The sequence below is a fragment of the Buteo buteo genome, chromosome Z (genome assembly GCF_964188355.1).
Source record: "Buteo buteo chromosome Z, bButBut1.hap1.1, whole genome shotgun sequence".
Taxonomy (NCBI): Eukaryota; Metazoa; Chordata; class Aves; order Accipitriformes; family Accipitridae; genus Buteo; species Buteo buteo.
The window spans coordinates 86,973,800-86,995,457 of NC_134204.1; the positions used below are offsets into that span (position 1 = coordinate 86,973,800).

At 43.1% G+C, this 21,658-nt stretch overlaps 1 protein-coding gene across 1 annotated transcript in view; it reads right to left on the minus strand.

The window, feature by feature from the left end:
- The window catches only part of MCTP1 (multiple C2 and transmembrane domain containing 1), a 287,776-nt gene extending 266,888 nt beyond the window's left edge, over positions 1 to 20,888 (minus strand). Inside the window, exon 1 of the mRNA XM_075020099.1 lies at positions 20,216 to 20,888. Coding sequence (XP_074876200.1) covers positions 20,216 to 20,812 — 597 coding nt within the window. The 5' untranslated portion in view covers positions 20,813 to 20,888. The remainder of the gene's footprint in view (positions 1 to 20,215) is intronic.
- Between the last annotated feature and the right edge of the window lie 770 nt (positions 20,889 to 21,658).

The window sequence follows — 21,658 nt, forward strand, 5'->3', positions numbered from 1 at the left end:
TGTAACATAAATCTTAGCAGGTAAATTGCATGAGATGATTAACTGTTACCCTGCATATTGAACTACATTTATTAACTAAATCTTAGATATAAATCTTATAAACATGATAATGATTAAAATTCCCAATTCATGTAACTCAGAGAGGGATTTTTATGCATCACACAGGGGTTACATTATGTATATGCATTTATGCCTTCCCATTTCCTGGACTCCAGCTGATTCCCACATGGTATTACAGCTATTTTCATAAAAATGTAGTAGAAAACCAAATTGCAAAAGCCAGTTCTTGTGGCATAAAACAGTTTTCATATCAATACTATACTGATTACAGCAATGCAGAACATCAAAACACTCGACTAATGTCAATAATGTTCAAAATTTAAAAATGGAGTTATTAAAACTGTTACAGAATATAAAAAGTCTGTGCCAAAGAGGGCAATAAGCCTTTAATTGTAAGAGGAAGGATGTCCTTAAAATGAAAGGTCGAAGCTCCGTTTCTTACCTTCATTTAACAGAGTTTGATAATTCTTTCTACCTTTCATCAAGCCTCCTAGAACTTCAGACTTTCTTTCTGCTGTGCATCAAGTTTCATTTGATACTTATTCCTCACCCAGGAAATAGAACAGTAGGAAGTCAGCATTTGCTTCTTCCTGTTGGAGAGAGTTTTGTTCCCTCTCTCCAAGAATGTAGAGCCATTTGCCAGATAAAATCACCCGCATTTTTTTGAGCGAACCCTTAAATGAATGGGTAGGATTTTCTAACTTTGGGGATAAAGAAAAGACTCTACATGTTCCTGGAAGGCAGTTATGTTTTCTGGACAGAGCACAGGAGCTTCGCCACAGCTGAATATGAAGTCCTGTCCAAACTGGACAAGAATTAGTTTCTGGAAAAGTGTCAACTTCTTTCACACACATTGGGTCTGCCAGTGTAGAGAGCCAGCGCAGACTGAAACTACATTTCAGCTGGTGACCTCTGGCTGTGTGCTTTGTTGTAGGTTCTAGAACTGGGTGGAAAAGGCTTGGAAAGAGAACTTGGCCCACAGTTACCAACAAAAGCACTAGCTATGGTTCTCCTCTGGTAATTACATGAACTGCAGCATAAGCCACCTTAACCAAACACAGGCAACAGAGAAGTGCCTGGGTTCTCATCCCTCTGGTACTACACAGAAGATTTTCGTATTTGTCTAAAAAACTCCATAAATTTTTTATCATTAGCTACAGGGCAGTCTAGCTGCTGATTTAATAACACACATCAGAAGCAGCAAAAAAGTGTCTCACTGGTACATGTATCTCTTAAATTGATACGAAACAGAACAGCTCGCACAAGGCGAGAAACCAATAAGGATATTTATTAAATGCAAGGTACTGAATAGCTTAATTGGATATACTGCACAAAGAATCTGTGAGGCACATTAATTTTATCTTGTTCATCAAATGCTTGCAAGCCTTCAAAGGATTATTCATCTTTGCCTAACACAATCACCTGATCACAAGCACAGCAGAGACACTAAACTGAATGCCGCCAGATCAGATACATCAAAACCAAATGGCATCCTACCCTGAGCATGCCTGGCGTTCAGACTGAAGCCATCTCCCTTATGTAAATAGCACTCAGCCTTTCTCCAAAAAAAACATCTAATCTGCCTGATATCACATTTCATGACTCATTCTTGAATATGATTTTCTTGCAAAACTGTTGCAGAAGTTCCTCAGAATAGGACGGAACGAGGAGAGAAAAAGTTTGAACACTGCAGGATTTCCAAAACTGTTTTGATACTGAGTTTTAGACAGCATCGTAACAGTGTCAGTGGTTAAAAGAGTAGTTAAACAATTGGCTAAATTGGCTTTGTTTTTCTGGAAAGAAATTTACTTCCTCCCTCCCCTTTCAAGGGAGCAGAGGGAAGCTAGAGAAGAATTACAAAGGTATAAAGAATTAGATTTACACATATTTGAGCAAAGTTTGAAATACAGTGTTTCATTCTGAAGCATGCACTGTTGTTGCCTCTGGGGTTTTTGCAGCAACTTGTGATCTTAGTATGAAGAAGTAATGCAGAAGTGGGAAAAATAGGAAGGATTTGAACTAAAAAAATTTAAAAAAACAGATCTAAAGGAATGAACAGCCAAGAATGACAGAGAATACAGGCTGAAGGAGGGAATAAATTCTGCTCACAAAGGTTCACAATTTCCAATATCAAAATGAAGACACAGTTCAGAGAAAGTGCTGCAGATACTTTAACATTTTGACAGCTCAATAAAGTCTGTCCCGGTAGTTGAAGGTCCCTTCCTACTGACAGCAAAAGCTCTAGATGTGTTCCTGCTGTGCCATTACCTGGTCTCAACATTGTCCAACATTCATGCCACACATTTCACCTGTGAAAAGACACATTATCAGAATAGCATGCCTGTAACTCAACCCAGATTTTTGCTCTGCTACATTTCAGGGTGGGGGGTGGGAGGGGAAGACAAAAGAAAAAGCAACAGTCCTGGAGATATGAACTATCTGTCTACATAAGGTCAGTAAGAAAATAATATTTATCTCAGTAAAGCAGGAGCTGAGGGGAAGCGGCAGAAGAAGGGGAAGCTGATCAAAATCCCTTTGACAAGGAGTGGTTAAAACATCAGTCATCTATTCCAGAATTTCTCCACTTAGTGGGAAACAAAAAATGTTCAGGTTTGCAATTACATAATCCCAATGAAAATAAAAGTCAAGAATTCCATCTTTTACCCCTCATCCTGTGACCATCAAACAGGACTTGCATTGTGTTTAGAGTTCTAAGAGAAAACAACCTGTCAACATGCTCTTTTAACCCGCATCTTCAGGTCAGAAAAACTTCACTAGGGACACAAAACTTTGGGACAGGATCTTTCTGTGATAGTGTTTACACACCACGTCCCACTTTCCTGTAGTGTTAGCCCGTTTCTTCTGGGGTATAAGACACAGGTCCACAAGGAAAAATTGATTAAGTGATGAAGTATTCAGCAGCCATTGCTTGGTACCTAGTTATAGCACCTGCTACCCAACTTAGTAGTTAAGGCTTTCCCTGCTGAAGTAAGTGGGAACATGTAAAACACAAACACCACACCATATCCAACAACAGCCAAGAGTTTTATTTTGAGCATCAGTGATGCTAAGTCTCAAATGCATCAGAACAAGAACTAGGTTTAATGGGAAGAAGTATGCTCTAAACATAAACCCTTATTTGTAAGGATAAAATGCCAGGTAATTACCAGACTGCTATTAGTCCTAATGACTGGAAACTCATATGACCATCCACAGAAAAATTTGGTGACAGAGCAACACAAATAGATTGCCAAATCATTACTCCCTTAGGGAAACTAACACAAACGTTATCCATATTTAGTCTTTTCTTTAAAAACAAGTTGAAAAATCTCATTGCTCTAGAAGCAATAGGATTTAATGGACAATACTCTGAAAGTATTGATGCAATGCCCAGACATTGTATAGTATATATACTGCTACTGCCTCTCCCATTTTCTCATTGAGATGCAAAACTAAACCTAATCATTTGAACCAACAAGGCTACAAGTATTTCACAGCCCTTCCCATGACATACTCTATCGATGGGCCATAGCTAAATTACAAGTCAAGTTACTGGATTTGGCCACCTAGAAAATCAGCTAATTTTTTTGGAGGGAGAATATCATATGCTTTGTTAATGACTTACTACTGAATCTCTTCTCAGACAAATGCAAAATTATGTCAACTCCACTGGCTACAGAAAAGCACAAACAAGGCGGAGTGGGATGCATTGCTACAGAGACAAAAATGATCTATTTACTTTACAGCACTGTTATCGTATAGTGGTAGATATAGCCTACAGAAGAAATACAGAAGGAAATACAAAAATAAATAACAAAAAGACAAGTCCTTACAACATTACTTTACTACATATCTTTCAGCATAGCATTAAATAATACCCTTCAAGACTATCTTTATCTATGTTGCACTGTTCCATGTTAATCACTGTTAACAGGTCTGTTTGGAACAAGCAAAGGAATCTCTTTAAGGGCTTTTATATATAATTATCATCCTCCAGTCACTGACGTAGTAAATTCCTTCTCTTTAGGGAAGGAACTAAGCAGTTGGGAACTTTTAAAAATTTGAAAGTACAAATTTTATTTAGCCAATAATCTGAAGCTATAGATTTTATTTGGTCAAATGACTACATGGGAAAGCATGTCAGCAACATGCAAGCACAGCATAAAGGAACAGAAGACTGCTCACTATCCTTATTAATTACTTGATTTGCTGGGACATAGTCTTCCTCTTCACCAAAAAATCACCCACAAGAAACGTGAGTAACAAGGTGGCTTTATTGACAAATATCCCAGTACTGCAATAGCTTTATGCCCAGGTCCCACTTCTCACATGCAGAGTCTGAAACTTTCAAAACTAGATTTTTTGACAGTGATGGTCTATCATAGCTCTAAGTTTCTGAAATAGGAAGCCTCTGGCTTGGTAGCAAGGTATGAATCAGCTATCCCACAAGACTTCAATACTTAGAAGTCCAGACGGATCATTTTTCTGTGCGCTTGCTACATCTTTGCTATCTAAGCAAGTAGAGGGTTAAAAATTGATGAAGAATCTAGTGAAGTTAGATGTTGCACATACTAAGAAAACCAAATATGTACTCAATGTCTAGGATCAGCATGACCATCCTTGAGGTTGACAGAAGCGACAAGTTAGAGAACTTCTAATCAGGAGCTGGCTATCCTTGAAGAAGGAACATCCTGGAAAATACGTCAACCATACGTATTCTATTTATCATGTTTATACTTAATTTTGTATAGGTAGCTAAACTGCGTCCTTAAGCAAACTACCCTCATTATAATACTAAAAATCACACACTCAGGGGGCAAGAGACCCTGGCCCAGGCGGAGACACTTACTCACAGAGCATGTGTAGTAAGAATAAAGACTGCGTAATCATATGCAAATTACTAACCAATAGGTATCAGAGGGAAGTCTGTGGAAACCTACCAACTGATAACAATGTATATAAAAGGAACTCTGGAGAATACTGAGGTGTGCTAGCTTTGTGGAGTTACCACCTAGCACCCAAACTTGCCCAATCTTGTAATAAACAATATCTCATCTCTGTGTGTGAGATTGGTTCATTGCATACCGGGTACCAAAACCCACTTTTGGGGCACCACTTTTGGTGACCCAGAGTGGACCTTGCTGAGAAGCCTTGCCCGGATCGACTTGCTGCAATCAGCAAGGAGAAGCGGACTGCTCAGACTCCAGCGTGCACCAAACTGATTTTCGGGGACTCCGACAGCTCCTCTCCCTGCTGGGTGGTAAGCAACGCAAATGTGCAACACTGAAACCGAGATATTGTTGAATAGGGGGTCTGGTTAGAGGGGCAATTTGTAGTTTAGTATTTTGTATTTAGTTAATGACAGGAGACATCCCTTGTTTTATATTTGGTTTGGTATCTGTTGTGTAACATTACACTTGTTTGGATTTTTAATATCTCTGCATAAGTCGTTCCCTTACAAGGGCCGCAGCAGGAGATTAAGATATACAAGTAGGCACCTAATATACAGTTTCTTAAGAAACAATATGGGATCTGGCCCCTCTACCAAGACATCCCCTTGTTCTCCCTTGGGATGCATCCTAAAACATTGGGATAAGCTTGGAGGAAATCCCCTAACAAAAGGAAAACATAAACAATATTGTAATCAATGGTGGCCGATGTATAAATTATATGATCAAGAGGTGTGGCCTGAAAATGGATCCATAATTTATAATACTATACTATAATTAATGTTGCTTTGTAGAAAGATGGATAAATGGGATGAAGTTCCATATGTTCCATTTTGTAATGTTCCATTACAAAATAATTGTGAAGTCTGAAAGAAGTGTCATTTGATGAATAATGATGCTAACGGCATGTATGTGTTAGCTGATAATGGACAGAAAAAGCAAAGGCGGTGTACTGCATGTGATATAGGAAAAGGATGTATTAGGAAGAGTGAAGAAAAAGAGGCTGTTCAAATGTTGGTGGCAAAACCCAGTGAAAGAGAGCAGGATCTTGAAAGCGAGAGTGATAGCAGTAGCATTGAAATAAAAAAAAAAAAGAAAAAAGTATTATATCCAGGGATCAGATACCTTTAGCCAGATCCTGGGGAGAACCCGATCCCAAGAGCGAGTTATTCAAGCTCCTCTGCGTCAAGCAGTAGGACCAGAAGGGTTACCTGTGTTTGTACATGTCCCATTTACTACCTCAGATTTATTAAAGTGGAAGCAGTCAGTAGGGTCATATCGGGATGATCCTGAAAAAATGCATAGGTTGGGACAAACTATTGTAATGAATCATAAGCCCACATGGGGAGATATGCAGAGATTGTTAAACACCCTATTTACTCCAGAAGAGAAAAGGTTAGTATTAGAGAAATCTAAGGAAAAAATGAAAGGCAAAATGTGAAGGACGATCTTCTGCTAGATTCATGCCAAAAATGGGCCCCGGCTAGGATCCCAGTACTACTACAGGAAGGATAATGATTAAACAGTATCAACAATTGATTCTCTATGGGATACAGCATGGACTCCTTCCAATTTAACAAAACTGAGGTGATAAATGGGACATGTACAAACACATTCTAAATTGTATGGGGTACAACAAGGGAGATATGACAATACCTCAGCATTCTATGAGAGATTGCGTGAAACAGCTCAGAAATAGACAGAAGAAGAAAATAGCAAGATGATGTTTAATATGCTGTTTATCAGGCAATCAGCCCCCAACATCCAAAAGAAGTTACTGAAGGTTGATGGGCCTGAGGGAATGTCAATTTCACAATTAATACAGATAGCATACAAAGTGTATAATAATAGGAAAGAGGGAGAAAAGAGAGGCAAAAAGAAAAACAAAAAGATAGGAAACCACAGGCTGCTTTACCAGCTGTTGCTATAGCGGGTGCTTTGTGTCGGGGGACAGGGCAAGGAAGAGGAGGAAACTTTAGAGGAAACATGACTTGAGGAAGACACAGAAGTTGTGGTGCCCGTATTATGGATAACCAGATTAGACCAAATCAGAGTACTTACTGTAAAAGAGAACATGAGAAAAAAGCATCCCCAAAACTGGGAGGACAGAGGACACCACTACCTGCAAAGGGGAGTCAGGAACCTGAAGCCAATTTATTGCTGATGGGAAAATACGACTCTGGATGAAGGGGACTGGGGGTGAATTTAACAATCTCCCCAGCAGATCCCCTAGTTCCAGTACAGATGGGGAATGCGACTGTAAAATTCTTAGTAGATACAGGAGCAACATATTCCGTAGTAACTAGCTGTAGGGGACCTTTGACTAAATTTTATATGCCAGTTGTTGGGGCCACGGGAAAGCGATAGGTAAAGCCTTTTTTACAGCCAATGGAATGTAGAATTGGAAATAAAGTATTAACACATGAGTTTATATGCCAGAATGCCCCATACCTCCTTTAGGTTGAGATTTATTGAATAAGGTGGGAGCACAAATAGCCTTTTCTGGAAATACTGTCCAAACACGTATCCCACAAGATAATGCATAATGCGTGGAAGGCCCAGCTTTGTTCATTACAGGAGAAAAACAACAAGGAAACACAAATACCCGACAACGTATTGAATGCTGTAATCCTGTTAGTATGGGCCACCAAGGTACCTGGGAAAGCAAAGAATGCAGAGCCTGTGAGAGTGAAATTGAAACCTAATGCCAAGTCGGTAAGAAAGGAACAGTACCCCATGAAGTTAGAAGCAAGGTTTGGGTTAGAGAGTTTAATAAACCATTTCTTGCAGTATGGACTTTTACAGGCATGCCAGTCTGAATTTAACACTCCAATATTACCAGTAAAGAAGCCATGGTCCCATGAATACCGATTAGTGCAAGACCTAGGGGCAATAAATCAAATCGTGCTTGATGTCCACCCAGTGGTACCAAATCCCTAAACTTTGTTATCTGCTGTTCCGGAAAATAACATTTATTTCACAGTATTGGATTTAAAGGATGCCATCTTTTGTATTCCACTAGAAGCTGAGAGTCAAAAATTGTTTGCTTTTGAATGGGAGAGCCCACCCACAGGATGAAAAGTGCAATTCTGCTGGACAGTACTACCACAAAGATTCAAGAACAGTCCTACTTTGTTTAGTAACATACTGGCCAAAGAATTAGGACAGTGGCAAGGTAAGAACCTTTCTGTCACTCTTTTACAATATGTAAACGATACACTTTCAGGAACAGAAACTGAAGAGCCGTGCAAGGAGGCAACCATAAATTTGATAAACTTTTTGGGATTAGGTGGATATTGAGTATCTCAGAAAAAGGCACAAGTGACACAGAGGGTTGTTACCTATCTTGGATCTGAAATATCAAAAGGAGAGAGAAAACTGAGGACTAAGCATAAAGAAGTGAAATGTTAGTTTGCTCCACCTCAGTCCAAAAGAGAACTAAGAGGATTCTTAGGATAGCAGGACGGTGTAGACTGTGGATACCCAATTTTGGGTTAATGGCTAAGCCTCTATGTGCAACCATAAAAGGACCAGGAGAAATCCTAGAGTGGACTTTGCAGTGTTGAAAGGGTTTTGATGACATTAAGCAGGCCCTGATGAAAGCTCCTGCTATAGGATTACCAGCTCTTACTAAACCCTTTGCATTATATGTACACAAGAGATTACACATAGCCTTGGGAGTTTTGACCCAAATGTTGGGAGATTTGAAAAGACCAATAGCATATTTTTCTAAACAACGAGACAAAGTAAGCAAGGGGTGGTCAGCCTGTCTCCCAGTTGTAGCTGCAACTGTATTGTTGATTCAAGAAGCTCAGAAATTGACTGTGGGACAGTCAATTACTGTGTTTGTTCTGCATGCAGTAGTTGCAGTATTAGAGCGAAGAAGACACCATTGGTTATCCCCAAGCAGGGCAGAACAAGATGATATAATCATGAAAATGTCTTCCTCCTTGAACCCAGCCACACTGTTGACTATTACTGGTGATAAGAATGTGGTACATGATTGCACTCAATCTATTGAACAAGTGTATTCCAGTCGACCAGATTTGAAGGACACCCCCCCTGGAAAATCCAGACTGGGCCTTATTTACGGATGATAGTAGTTTTGTTTCAAAAGGCCAGATATGCAGTAGTGACTCTGAATGAAGAAAATGAGTCTCGGCCTCTTCTTATAAACACTTCTGCACAGAAAGCTGAATTGATTGCTCTTACCAGAGCCTTAGAGTTATCACAAGGGAAACTAGTGAATATTTATACCAATTCTAAATATGCTTTTGGAGTTATGCGTGCTCATGGAGCCATATGGAAAGAATAGGGACTTTTATCATTCCAAGGAACTCCTGTGAATAATAGGGCAGAAATCTTAAAGTTACTAACAGCAGTCGCTATGCCAAAAGAAGTTGCTGTAATACATTGCAAAGCTCATCAATTTGGATAGACAGATGTAATTAGGGGTAATTGAAAAGTTGTTGAAACTGCAAAAAGAGTATCCTTTAATCAAGTAATGGGCGCGTTGGTAATGGAAACAATAATAAAATTGGAAGTTCCAAACAATAATGAAAAAGAAAATGAGTTAGCCAAACTTTTAGACTGTGAAAAAACTAAGGATGGATGGTGGGTTACCCCAAATGGACAATGCATAGATAATGCTCCAATTAAGAGAGAATTATTGGAAAGAACTCATAAAAGTACAAATATGGGAGCTGATGCACTGGTTTTAAGTGTTAAAAGATATGCAATAGGACCCAGAATGCAACAGTATGCTGAAGGACTTGTTAAACGATGCCAAGTTTGTTGCAAGAATAATCCAAAAATAGAAAAGAAGCCTCCACCTGGAGAGGTAAAGCAAGGGTATCTCCCTGGTGAACACTGGCAAATTGATTTTTCTGAGTTATGAAAAAGTAGAGGATATAAGTACCTTTTGGTATTAGTGGATACCTTTTCAGGGTGGCCCAAAGCCTTCCCATGTCACATCAACAAAGCCAGAGAAGTAATAAAGACATTATTGAGGGAAATAACTCCTAGGTTTGGAATTCCAGAAGGAATCTCCTCAGATAAAGGCCCCCATTTTATTGCTGAAGTAGTGAAAGAAGTTTCTAAATTCTTACAAATAAAATGGGAATTACATACCCCATGGAGGTCACAATCCAGTGAGAAAAGTAGAAAGAATGAATCAGACCCTAAAAAGACAAATTGTGTCAAGACACTCATTCTGAGTGGGTAGATATGCTGCCTTTAGCCTAAATGCAAATCTGAATTACACCTAGAACTAAAAAAATTTAAGTCCCTTTGAAACACTGTATGGGAAACCATATTCCATAAATGTAACAGGAAACGATGGGCAGATGCATGTATCAGGAGATCAGATACTCTGAATATCTTTTGTCAGTGGCAAAGACTCTTTCCTCCCCATACAGGTACATACAAACAACAGCTCCAGTGCCATTAGACACACCAGTATACTTCTTCCAACTTGGGGATCAAGTGTATATCCAGACGTGGAGAGATAAACCATTAAAGGAGAAGTGGCAAGGACAATATATTGTATTGTTGGTAACAAATACCACCGTCAAAGTAAACGGAATAGATTCCTGGATTCACTACACTCGAGTCAAAACAGCTCCGGGAGAGAAGTACACTTCTGAAGAGATACAGCCACTGGAACAAAGGATCTCCAAAGCCTCATGAATTTCATCTGGAACAGTACAAAATCTTATTCCAACTCAAAGTGTATTCAAGGATACCTATCTTTATTTTGTGTATCATTAATTGCTTTAATTCTATTGATTTGGTATTTGTTAAAATACGTATCTAATTCTAAGAATCATCCTATTTCAATTTTGTATTGTAGGCTTAAAAGCTCAGTGGAACCCAGGAAACCCATGGAAACAGAAAGTGTACTATGTTCTCATACAGAAGACAGTCAAGATAGCCAACAAATCTGATCATTGGGTTTGTACTCATTTCCCTAAGCATGGACATAAAGGAGTTTTGTTAATCAGAATATGTATTCCAGCAAATGCGTCATGGCAAAATTTATGGATTGATACTAATATTAACCCTAGAGATACAGGACAAGAATGGGAAATTGATACTCCGACTCCTCCAGAAAGATACTGCATTTGTATCCAAAGGTGTAATCCACCTAAAGGAATCAAATCATTTGATTGATTCACGCAGCATTTCTAAGACATTATTCAGGATGTAATAAAATCATATCAGTAGGGACACCAATGGTAAAAGCATGGAACAGATCCTGGCCAGTCCCGAAGGGAACCGGATGGTACTAGATTTGCAGGAACAGAGCAAGAAAAATATTACCTCCAAATTGGTCTGGAATTTGTGCCTTGGGAGCAGTGGTTCCAAACGTTAAAATCATAGATAAATTAACAGGGAAAGATCAAATTTGGCTACGATCATTTATGAAAAGACAAAAACGGACAACAAACCCCTTAATAGAAACACCTACAGCTTTTCACTCTTCTGCTAGATGGTTTTTACCATGGCTAGGGGTGAGTGAATTGGAAAAAAAGCAATAGTAAACATATCCGCTGTGCTTGAACTTCCTGAAAATAGAACAGCAGATGCTATCACTGCTCTTCAGAAAGAAGTCTCTCAATTGGCAAAAATAGCTATACAGGATAGAAAGGCACTTGATATGTTATTAGATCTAAAGGAGGAGTCTGCACAGTAATAAATACCAGTTGCTGTGTATATGTAGATCAAAGCAGAATTTCCACTGATCTAGATGAAATTTGGAAACAGACTAAGATATTAAATGAAATTCAGAAAGATGACACACCCTGGGGATTTGAAGAAGCATGGAAATGGTTAATTTCCTGGTTTCCTGACCTGAGCTTTTGGATTAAAAGGTGAATATCTATAATCATAATGATACTGCTTGCCTTTATATGCAGAGATGTTGTGTTACAATGTACTTTTAAATGTTGTTCAACTTTACGAAAGCATGTATATGAAAAGATTATATGAGACTTAAATAGGAAGTATAAGACTCCGTATGTAAGTCTTTAAAGGGGGGTACTGTTATCTAAGCAAGTAGAGGGTTAAAAATTGATGAAGAATCTAGTGAAGTTAGATGTTGCACATACTAAGAAAACCAAATATGTACTCAATGTCTAGGATCAGCATGACCATCCTTGAGGTTGACAGAAGCGACAAGTTAGAGAACTTCTAATCAGGAGCTGGCTATCCTTGAAGAAGGAACATCCTGGAAAATACGTCAACCATACGTATTCTATTTATCATGTTTATACTTAATTTTGTATAGGTAGCTAAACTGCGTCCTTAAGCAAACTACCCTCATTATAATACTAAAAATCACACACTCAGGGGGCAAGAGACCCTGGCCCAGGCAGAGACACTTACTCACAGAGCATGTGTAGTAAGAATAAAGACTGCGTAATCATATGCAAATTACTAACCAATAGGTATCAGAGGGAAGTCTGTGGAAACCTACCAACTGATAACAATGTATATAAAAGGAACTCTGGAGAATACTGAGGTGTGCTAGCTTTGTGGAGTTACCACCTAGCACCCAAACTTGCCCAATCTTGTAATAAACAATATCTCATCTCTGTGTGTGAGATTGACTCATTGCATACCGGGTACCGAAACTCACTTTTAGGACAACAGTTTGTCATCAGTTCACCATTACAGAAATAAATGGAACATACATTGCTATTTCCCTGAGCAGAACACAAACTCTACATAAAACAAACTCCATACTGAACTAAAGGTGATCTAATTTGTAGTTTTGATTAAGTCTACACTGAAAAAGTTTGAAGGAATTCTGGCTTCTTTTACAAGGAAAGAGGAAAACATTTCTTTTTTAAACTTAACAGTTTCAGGTCTTACATTATAGTTACCTTGTTAAAATTCCCTGCAAGATAGCACTTACAGTACCTGAGATCTAGGATTGGTAGATAGTAAGATCAGAGAGGAAAAGCCAGATTCAGTCTTCAGATCAATGCAGAGTTCTCAGTCATCTTGCCAAAGACCAGCAATTCACAGAAGTGGAAAAAAAAAGGTGACACTTGGGTCTATTAGTATGTTAGCACTACATCACAAGACAAAACAATTAAATTAGAACTACCTACAGAGCTGGGTGCTGAATGACATACTGGCAGTTTTAAAGCTGTTTTAGTCATATTTTTTAAAACACTAAAAAGTATTTCTCTTTGCAACAATATAGTAACTGATGATAAGTCTTACTGGTACGCCTAATAATTTTCTGCACCCAACGTTTCAACATGAGGTAAAGAACATTTTTCAGCATTTCTTGGAAAAAGGTTTAATGCTATAACAATGTTTAGGTGTCTGCCTTATTACATTAAAAAGTTCAGCACAATTCAGTAGGTTATGAAACACACACGTGAAGTACACTGAAGTAACAGTTTTGACACAGTCACTTAAAATCCAGCTAGAATCCCTACACTGAAAGTTGAATCGCTTCACAGCAGTAGAAAATAAGACTTCATTCGGTAGAAAATAAGCATTTTTGTTGTTGTTCCTTCAGTGCAAGGACTGTTGCAATTCCCATCTGTAAGAGACGGCTTGTAACTCCCTGAAACAAAGATTGAGAGAAGCAGCCTGAGGGAAGCATGAACAATGGTGAGAGACAAAACTTGGTTAAGATAAGGGGGGGGGGGGCTCTGAGCCTTTCCAAGGAAAGTCTCAAACACTCACAAGTACCCTGAAGGGAATAATGCAGGCCTGGTGCTCAAAGAACTGATAAGGCTGACACTTGACCCATGCGGGAGGAACAGCAAAGGATGCGGCTGGGGGAGGAAGCCCTGTGGAGACAGGACGGTTCTGCCATGGCGCAACCTGCGAAGCTTGTTAACCCTCTGTTTTCGGGGACATCGTGTCCTATGAGTGACCTTTGCCTCATTACCCGCGAAATGCATATTAAAGTTGACACCCCTGCATATGCTAATGAAGATTATGGAGATCACGCTAAACACATATGACCACAGCACCCCTCTCTCAACCCAAATCATGCTACACGTCACCTGGGGGAGAAGGGGGGGAGACCTGAAACGAAGCTGCCACCATAGCAGGAGGGCGGGTCGTACTGGGGGGAACATTGGTGGTGCCACTGAAAAGAGAAAAAGGAAAAGGAAAGTGTGTGGAATTCCGCAGAACAGGGATCTTACCAACCAGAAACCCCCCTGTTGGCTGGACCAACGCTGGAACCAGGACCGGTGATCTCTTTATATCTCCCCCCCCCCCTTTCTCTTTTCTTTTGAAGTAACGCAAGGCATACCTTACTGCTTGCCATAATTTGTTATATACCTAACCAATTATCAGAGAAAGCTAGTTTCAGACATGTATTAATCACTGTGGGAATCTAATAAATGTTTGTATACGGACCTTGAGAGTTGTCTCACCTTTAGTCCACACTGCTGGGGATTTACGAATCTGAGTCACTCACCCTCCTCTTCTGAGTGGGTCGTAGCACTATCCACCAACCATCTATTATTCTCAATATAACTATTTTACTATGAACACCTTTACATATAAGCAGTAAAGATGGGGGGGGGAGAAACTGGAGCTTAAATGAGGTCATGGATAAACAGTAAATCAACAGCTGCTACTAGTTCACTTTAAAATATCTAAGTATTTCACACGAGGATAAAGGCAAACTGGCCAATTCTGAAAAATTAGACAACTCACTTTGAAAACTCTGGAGAGATTCTTTAGTTAATTAAGCAGAGGCTATTCAAGATATAATTAAATACAACTCTGTTGTGCCATCTCTTGATTTTCACATTAGTGATAAACACACACTGTATTAACATACTGTAAGTTGACAGACTGGTCAGAGTCTGACAGAGCATACGAAACAGATTAATGCATCTCAAGCTGCTGAAAGATAAACCTTTTATCAGAAATTAATACCATGACAGAACAGGGCAGTGCAGAACACCCCGTGACAAAATCAGATGTCTAATTAAACTCTTGGAGAAACAAACAGCCTTGAGAGACTGGAACAGCTTTCTTAAAAAGAAATTAATGTTAGCAACAGCTTTTTACTCCTGCTTGCTATTTCTATTTCTATGTAATTTCTATTAACGAGCTGCAGGCTCTTCTGACCCAGCCTAAACATTTACTCATCTACTTATTCCCTATGTGTCAGTGGCCAGATCTCCAAAAGAAAGCTTTCGCCTGTTTTCTAAGATTTTGTGCTCTTATTCTCAGAACACTGCTGCCCTCAAATCATGCTCCAAATACCTATGCAAATTACCTCCCTCCAACTCTTCTTGGTTTGTACTGGCATTATCTCAGGAAAAGGTAATCCCTGACAGTCAGAGTGTTGGATTTTCCTCACCACCTTCACCTTTCCCAGTGCAGTTTCTTAGAAATCTGAAGTAGCAATTAAGATTCTATTGGGTGACATTACCTGTGTAGCTTTTCACTGACATTTTCTGCCTTTTCTTTTGTCTTTATTTTGTTCTTTTGCCTTCATTGGCTGGATGAATTACTGAAACATGACCTGTGACATATGCCAATTAGAACAAACAAGCCAAATTTTTCCCTTGTGTAACTTCACCAACTCCTGTGGCTCTAAGCCAGATATAGATTTATTCTGCTACAGGCAGAAAAACGTGCATGGTATGCCAGTCAGGTTTTCATTGGCTCTGCATCGCCCTCCACACCAAATTCAAAATTCTCCTCTCTTCAGGCTTCTTCACAGCTCTGTCTCTGCTCCTGTTTCATCACTACTCTTCCCTTTCTCCTTCCCAGACTTCTCCATACAACACCATGCTCCTTGCCCTGAAAGTACAGTCTCTCTTCATACAATCCAGCTCACTGAACTCCCCTTCTTCTGCAAATCCCTCTCATGTGCCACACACCTCACTCTCTCACACCAGCTTTATTGAGCAATACTTATATACCATTGAGAGAATGGGAGACCCTATATCTGGATACATATCTCTAGTTTTTCTCATTGTCTCATCTCTCTCTTGCATTGTGCTGAGTCATATAATCTAGATCATTGCTATCCAGTCTCTGACCCTGAAGACCCACAAATGTAGGTCTGAAGGATGCTTATTAAGTAAATAGTTCTGTGGGCAGGAAACCTAATGAAGCTTCATTTCTTATGCCTATGCATCTAGAGGTTGATCAGCAGCCCTGGCCTTCCCCCTCTCCTGCCCCCAATAACCCCAGAGCCTTCCCACATCTCCAATTTACCCACATAACCTCAAAACTGGAGACAGATGGGGACAGAAATAGTTAAGAACCTATCCCCTCTTTCAGCTTAATGGATCAACCTGGACATATTTTAAAAAGTCACAAAGTTTGTTGCTACCAAATTATCTTGCAAGAAAACCCAAGGGGGAAACGTGCCCACAAGAGTTCTCACTGTGGCAGCCAGACTGCAGCCTGGACCCCCTCTCCCTAAAGCACTTCTTCACATCCGCTGTTGATTCAAGATGACATATGCCCAGAGCCATGTCCTCCGATTAAGATGATGAAACATTTGTAGGTTCTTTATTATTGCAAATCTTAAGAAACAGCAATATTTCCACCCTCCTGGTTTTCACTACATGATTACAACAAACTGCAAGTGGCGTAAAGCTTGTCACACAAAGCTACATCTGACATTCAGGAGAAAGGCCACGCTGGCATAGGCACTGCAGGATAATTCCAAGCTCCCGCTGGCAAGGAGATACAAATTATAAGGGGCAAGTGGAAAAACCCTTGTCGCACTGCCTTGGGGCATGGTAGCACGCTCAGCCACTGGAGGTCCCATGGAGCACCAGAAGCCCCGGAGGGCTGTTGTCATCTCCTGCCGATGAAAGACTCCAAGGGGGCTTCCATCACCCTTGGCTCGCTCCCTCAAGGGTGCGGCACACCTCCAGCAGCTCTCAGCTATATGAAGGTGACTGGATGCCATGTCTAGGGTTAGGAAAAGTTTGGCCAAGCAAACCTGCCTTTGGAAGCTGGAAGACAGATAATGTTTAATTGCACACGTATTTATTTCTTTGTCCTAACAAACCATATTTACACTTTGGCTACCCTTTAGAAGGAACCTAAGTTTCCTGCCAACAAACACAAAAGTTATGATGCCCTTCTCTCCCCAAAACTATTCAAGGACAGCTTTGAGAAGTATTCAGTCTTCAGGGGAGAACTAGATTAGTATTTAGTGCTCAAATGTAATGGTTATCCTTTGCATAAGACTCTACTGTTAGGTGTGCACCTTTACTCGAACCACGATACTAACCTTATTCACTACAACAGAAGCTTTATTCAATGCTGAGAAAACTAGGCCTCTGCTAGATTGCCCATGTCCAATGCAGTATCGCTATGCCACATTTTAATTAGCTCGAATTATTTTAAAATGGTTTGACTATGCCAAAAAGTACATTCCAAGATTAAACCCACACAGAGTACAGCAACTTACATTGTAAGTCTTCCCATCCACCACACCAACTTGTGCTCCTTTTCACTGATGACAACTGCATTATTTCAGCTTAAAAGCACAAGAAATTTGACTTCTCATGGGATTTTATTTTTCCCCCACCATCTCCCTTAAAATATCTAGTAGGTTTTTTTGTGTACAGATTTGCTAAAAAATTCAGCAGTCTTGATCCAAAAGAGGCAGTAGCATTTGCTCGTCCCTGTATTTGAATCACATTTTAAATAAATTTTAAAGCAAGTTGTAACTCTAGAATTGTTTTACTTTTAGATAATTTAATCTCATTTTTGTGATTCTGTTAGTTACTAGATTTTTTCTGATCTTTGGACATGTAAAGCTGCTGGGCAATAAAAATCCACATACCTCTGAAAGTCTGTGTTGCTGTAAGTAAAACTTGGATTTGAAAAATGTAAGTTATTCTTATGTTACCAGACTTCTAATCCCAAATCCTCAGAGGGGCGCAAATGCTGAAGTTAGGCAGGGACCTTACTGCTCTAGGGGTGCAGCATGTAAGCGTACAAGACTCGACTCATAGAGTGTGTTTAATTGGAAACTCCAGCAGGTCACAGTGGAAGGTGCTTGCTCTGTAACAGACCGCTGAGGAGTACCAGACACAACCAAAGACAGTCCAACAGCGCTCTATAGTCCAAGTCTCATTTCCCCAACTACCCCATAGCTCAAAGAAGCTGGTGAATTAAATCAGATGTAATAATCTGAGTGAGATTATGCCTCTACAGATAAGAAGAGCAGAGGATGCGCTGATTATGGAATAGGAGAAGAGCTGTTTCAGATCATCCCTCCGAAACAAACATCGTGATCAGCAGCCCTGCGAACTCCACCAACACGCAAGGGACATAACAAGCTTTATTTAATATCAAACCCAGCAGGTTTGGTATGCAGGCACAGCCCAAGTTAATACTAGAAAATGCTTGGAGGAATTGGCTATAATCCTGCTAATTAAAGACAAGTGTTAGAAAGCGTGGGTACCACTTTGTTTTGATTAGCAGTATTCTTTCCAAATGTTATGACCATACCTTGTTCAAAACAAGAGTAATGCCCTCAAAACTAAATAACAATTGACACATTTTGTAAATAAATGTGCTGTTTCTTTGCTGAACACAACAGCAGAACAGCACTGAAAATAACGCTGCATTTTCATATTTACTAATTACTAGATGTAGCAGTCTTTAAAACAGAAGAGTATCTTGTAGCCCCGAACAAGAATACTTAAAATGTGCAATACGTTTTTGTGAGCCAGGGGCGGGGGGAGAAAGGGACCGACTACTGAAGGGGAATGCCCACTTCATAAACGCCTATCAAAATAATCCCATGCCAAGAAGCAGCGATGTAAAACACTTACAAGCAGGATTTATACAAGGGATAACCACACTAGCTTCAAGTCAGCACAGTGTTTATCACCAAAACAGCCCTGTGGGACTGGGACACAAACTTAGGTCTAGGTCCCGTGTTTGTAAAGGTGAGGGCTGAACTCTGCAGAGGGACATGAAAGTCCCGCTGACCTGAAGGGATGCTTGCAAGTCGTCGCAGATCCACTACCGCTCTTCGCTAGACCAGGACCACAGGTTCTGTAGCCCTGACAGAAGCCAAGTACATCCACACAGCTTCTTTCTGACAACAAGCGGACAGCGTGTGCCTTTTACTTCAGTTACTCCTTTCTCCCTAATTATGACAGAAGACAATATATAACAGCATGTATTAGTCAACTATTTCTGCAAAAAGTGGATGACTGCTTACAGACACAAACTCCAGAATGACTCATACGTTTTGCACTTTTCTCACAGGAAATTTATTCCAAGACTCGGCAGCCCCTACCAACACTAGCTTCACCACTTAATTTCAAAACTGACAGTCGGAAGAGCTATGGCTTTGTACACCGCCTTCCCCCAGCAACGAGAGAAGAACAACTATTTCATCAGCCTGAACCGACGGCCGCATGTGACGGTGCCTGCTATGTTCTGCCAATTAATTATCTACCGCCTATTAAATTTGTACTAGCCGTCGTCGTTCGGGCGTCCTGCAGAAATTACAAGAAATAATAATTCAAACTCGGATAACCAGGCAAGGGGAAAAAGCGGAGGTTACCTGAGCAAAAGCTGTGCTGGAAGCGTCAAGGACAGACACCAGCAGCGCGGGGCTCCCACAGAGACGCAGGGTGGCTCTGGGGAAAGGTGCGAGAGCGAGGGAACCCGCGCTACCAGTACGAAACCCCGACTTCATCCCTCGGGACACGTTTTCTGGGTATGGTTTGTAACAAGGGACAAGGTCTGAGGGAGGTCGCTCCCGCTCCGGAGTAGGAGCACCCCGCCGGCTGCTCGGAGCCGACATGGCCCCCCACCTGTCACCACAGCCGCCGCCCCCACCACCACCACGGGGAACCGAGCCGAGCCGACCCCGGCGGCGGGGGAAGGTGTGCCGGGGCACGGCGGTGGGGCCGTTCTTCCCCTCAGGCGAGGGACGCTTCGCACCAGCGGGCGCGGAACGGGAGCGGGGCGGGGGAGGGGGGGAGAGAGCGTCGGCCGCGGCCGCCTTCCCGCCTGTCCCCTCACCTCACCTCCCTTCCCCAGCAGCCGCCCTCCTGCCTCAGCTCCCTTCCCGCCTCCCCGGGGACCACCTTCCTTCCCGCCTCGCCTCCCCCCTGGCCGCCTTCCCGCTCGCCGAGGGCCGCCGGCGCTGCCCGGTTGCCCGACCCCGCTCTGTGTGTGTGTGTGTGTGAGGGGAGGAGGGGGGGGTCGACCCTCACCGCGCTGCCGTCGCCGTCCTCCGCCCGCTGCTCCTTCCTCCTGCCGGCGGTGGGCGAACCCTGCAGCAGCTGCTCCAGGCAGGCGGTGCTGGGCAGCGAAGAGCTCTTCTGGTGGGACAGGTGCGCCCCGGGCCGGCGCCCCTCCTTCCCGCCCTTGGGCCCCTCATCCCCGGCGGCGGGTTCCTCTCGGCGGCCGGGCGGCGGCCCCTTGCCCTGAGGGAGCAGGTGCTCCCGCAAGCGGCGCAGGGCGGAGCCGGACTCGCCGCCCGGTTCCAGGGGCTCGGCGGCCGAGCAGCAGAGGTTGGGCTGGGAGGACGAGAAGACGCGGTCCAGCACTTGCCTCCGCCGCTTGAACCCGCTCCACTTCGCGCCGGGCGGTAGGACTCCCTTGCCGCTGGCCGCCGGCGGGGCGGGGGGGCCCGCAGTGCGGCGCTCGGCTGCCGCCCGCCCGCCGCCGCCGCCGCTGCCGCCGCCGCCGCTCCGGCCCTTGCCCCCCAGCTGCAGGTTCTTCCACAGCCGGGCCTGGAAGGACACCGCCGGCTCAGGCTCGCCGGGCTTCCCCCCCGCGGCCACCCGGGGCTCCTTGCCCGGCTCCATCCTCCTCTTGCTGCTGCTGCGGCGGCGGCGGCGGGAGCAACAGCAGCAGAGCCCAGCGCCGGAGCCCGGCGCCTTCACTCCCGTACGGGGCGGGCCGGAGCGGCGCCCGCCGCCGGCGACGACGACGACGACGAGCGCGGGGCTCCACCGCGCCGCCCCCCCCCGGCTCAGCGCGGCACGGCCGAGGGAACCCGGGGCAGGAGCCGCGCCGTGGAAGTTAAAGGAAGGACGAAGCCTCCCCCCCGGCCTCGCCAGGCGGAAAGTTTGCCGCCGTGACACCCCCCACCCCCGCTACCACCACCACCGCCCCGGGCGGTCCCTCGGTGGCCGCGGCGGGGGCGGGCTGCGCGGAGCCGGGCTGCGCAAGGGGCGCGGAGCCCGGCCGAAAAGTGAATGGCGGGGCGCGGAGCGGCTGCCGGCGGCTCGCCTTGGGCGATGTGAGGGACGTAGCGGGCGTGGGCTTACCCCGTTCCCCCGTCCCCACCTGTTTGGGGTTTTTTCTGGGTTTGTTTTGCTTTGCATTGGTGGTGGTCGCATCGTGCGGGAGGCAGAGAGGGCGGGCATCGGGCCCCGTCCCGCGGTGACCTTGGGGAGAGGTTGGGTTCGGACGGCTCCCTCCCGGCTCCACACCGGCCTCGGCACCCACCGCCCGTCCGTGGGCAAACGCTGTCCCTGCGGCAGGTGGGGAGGAAGAAGGCATAGCCCCGCCGGGCAGGTTCCTCAGAGCATGCAGGGGTGGGAGGAAAAAAAAAAACAAACCTCAGCTCATCTGTCACCCTCCTGTTTTTTTCCTTAAAAGAAAAAAAAAAAGAGAATTGTAAATAATTACATTGTTCTCTCATCGTG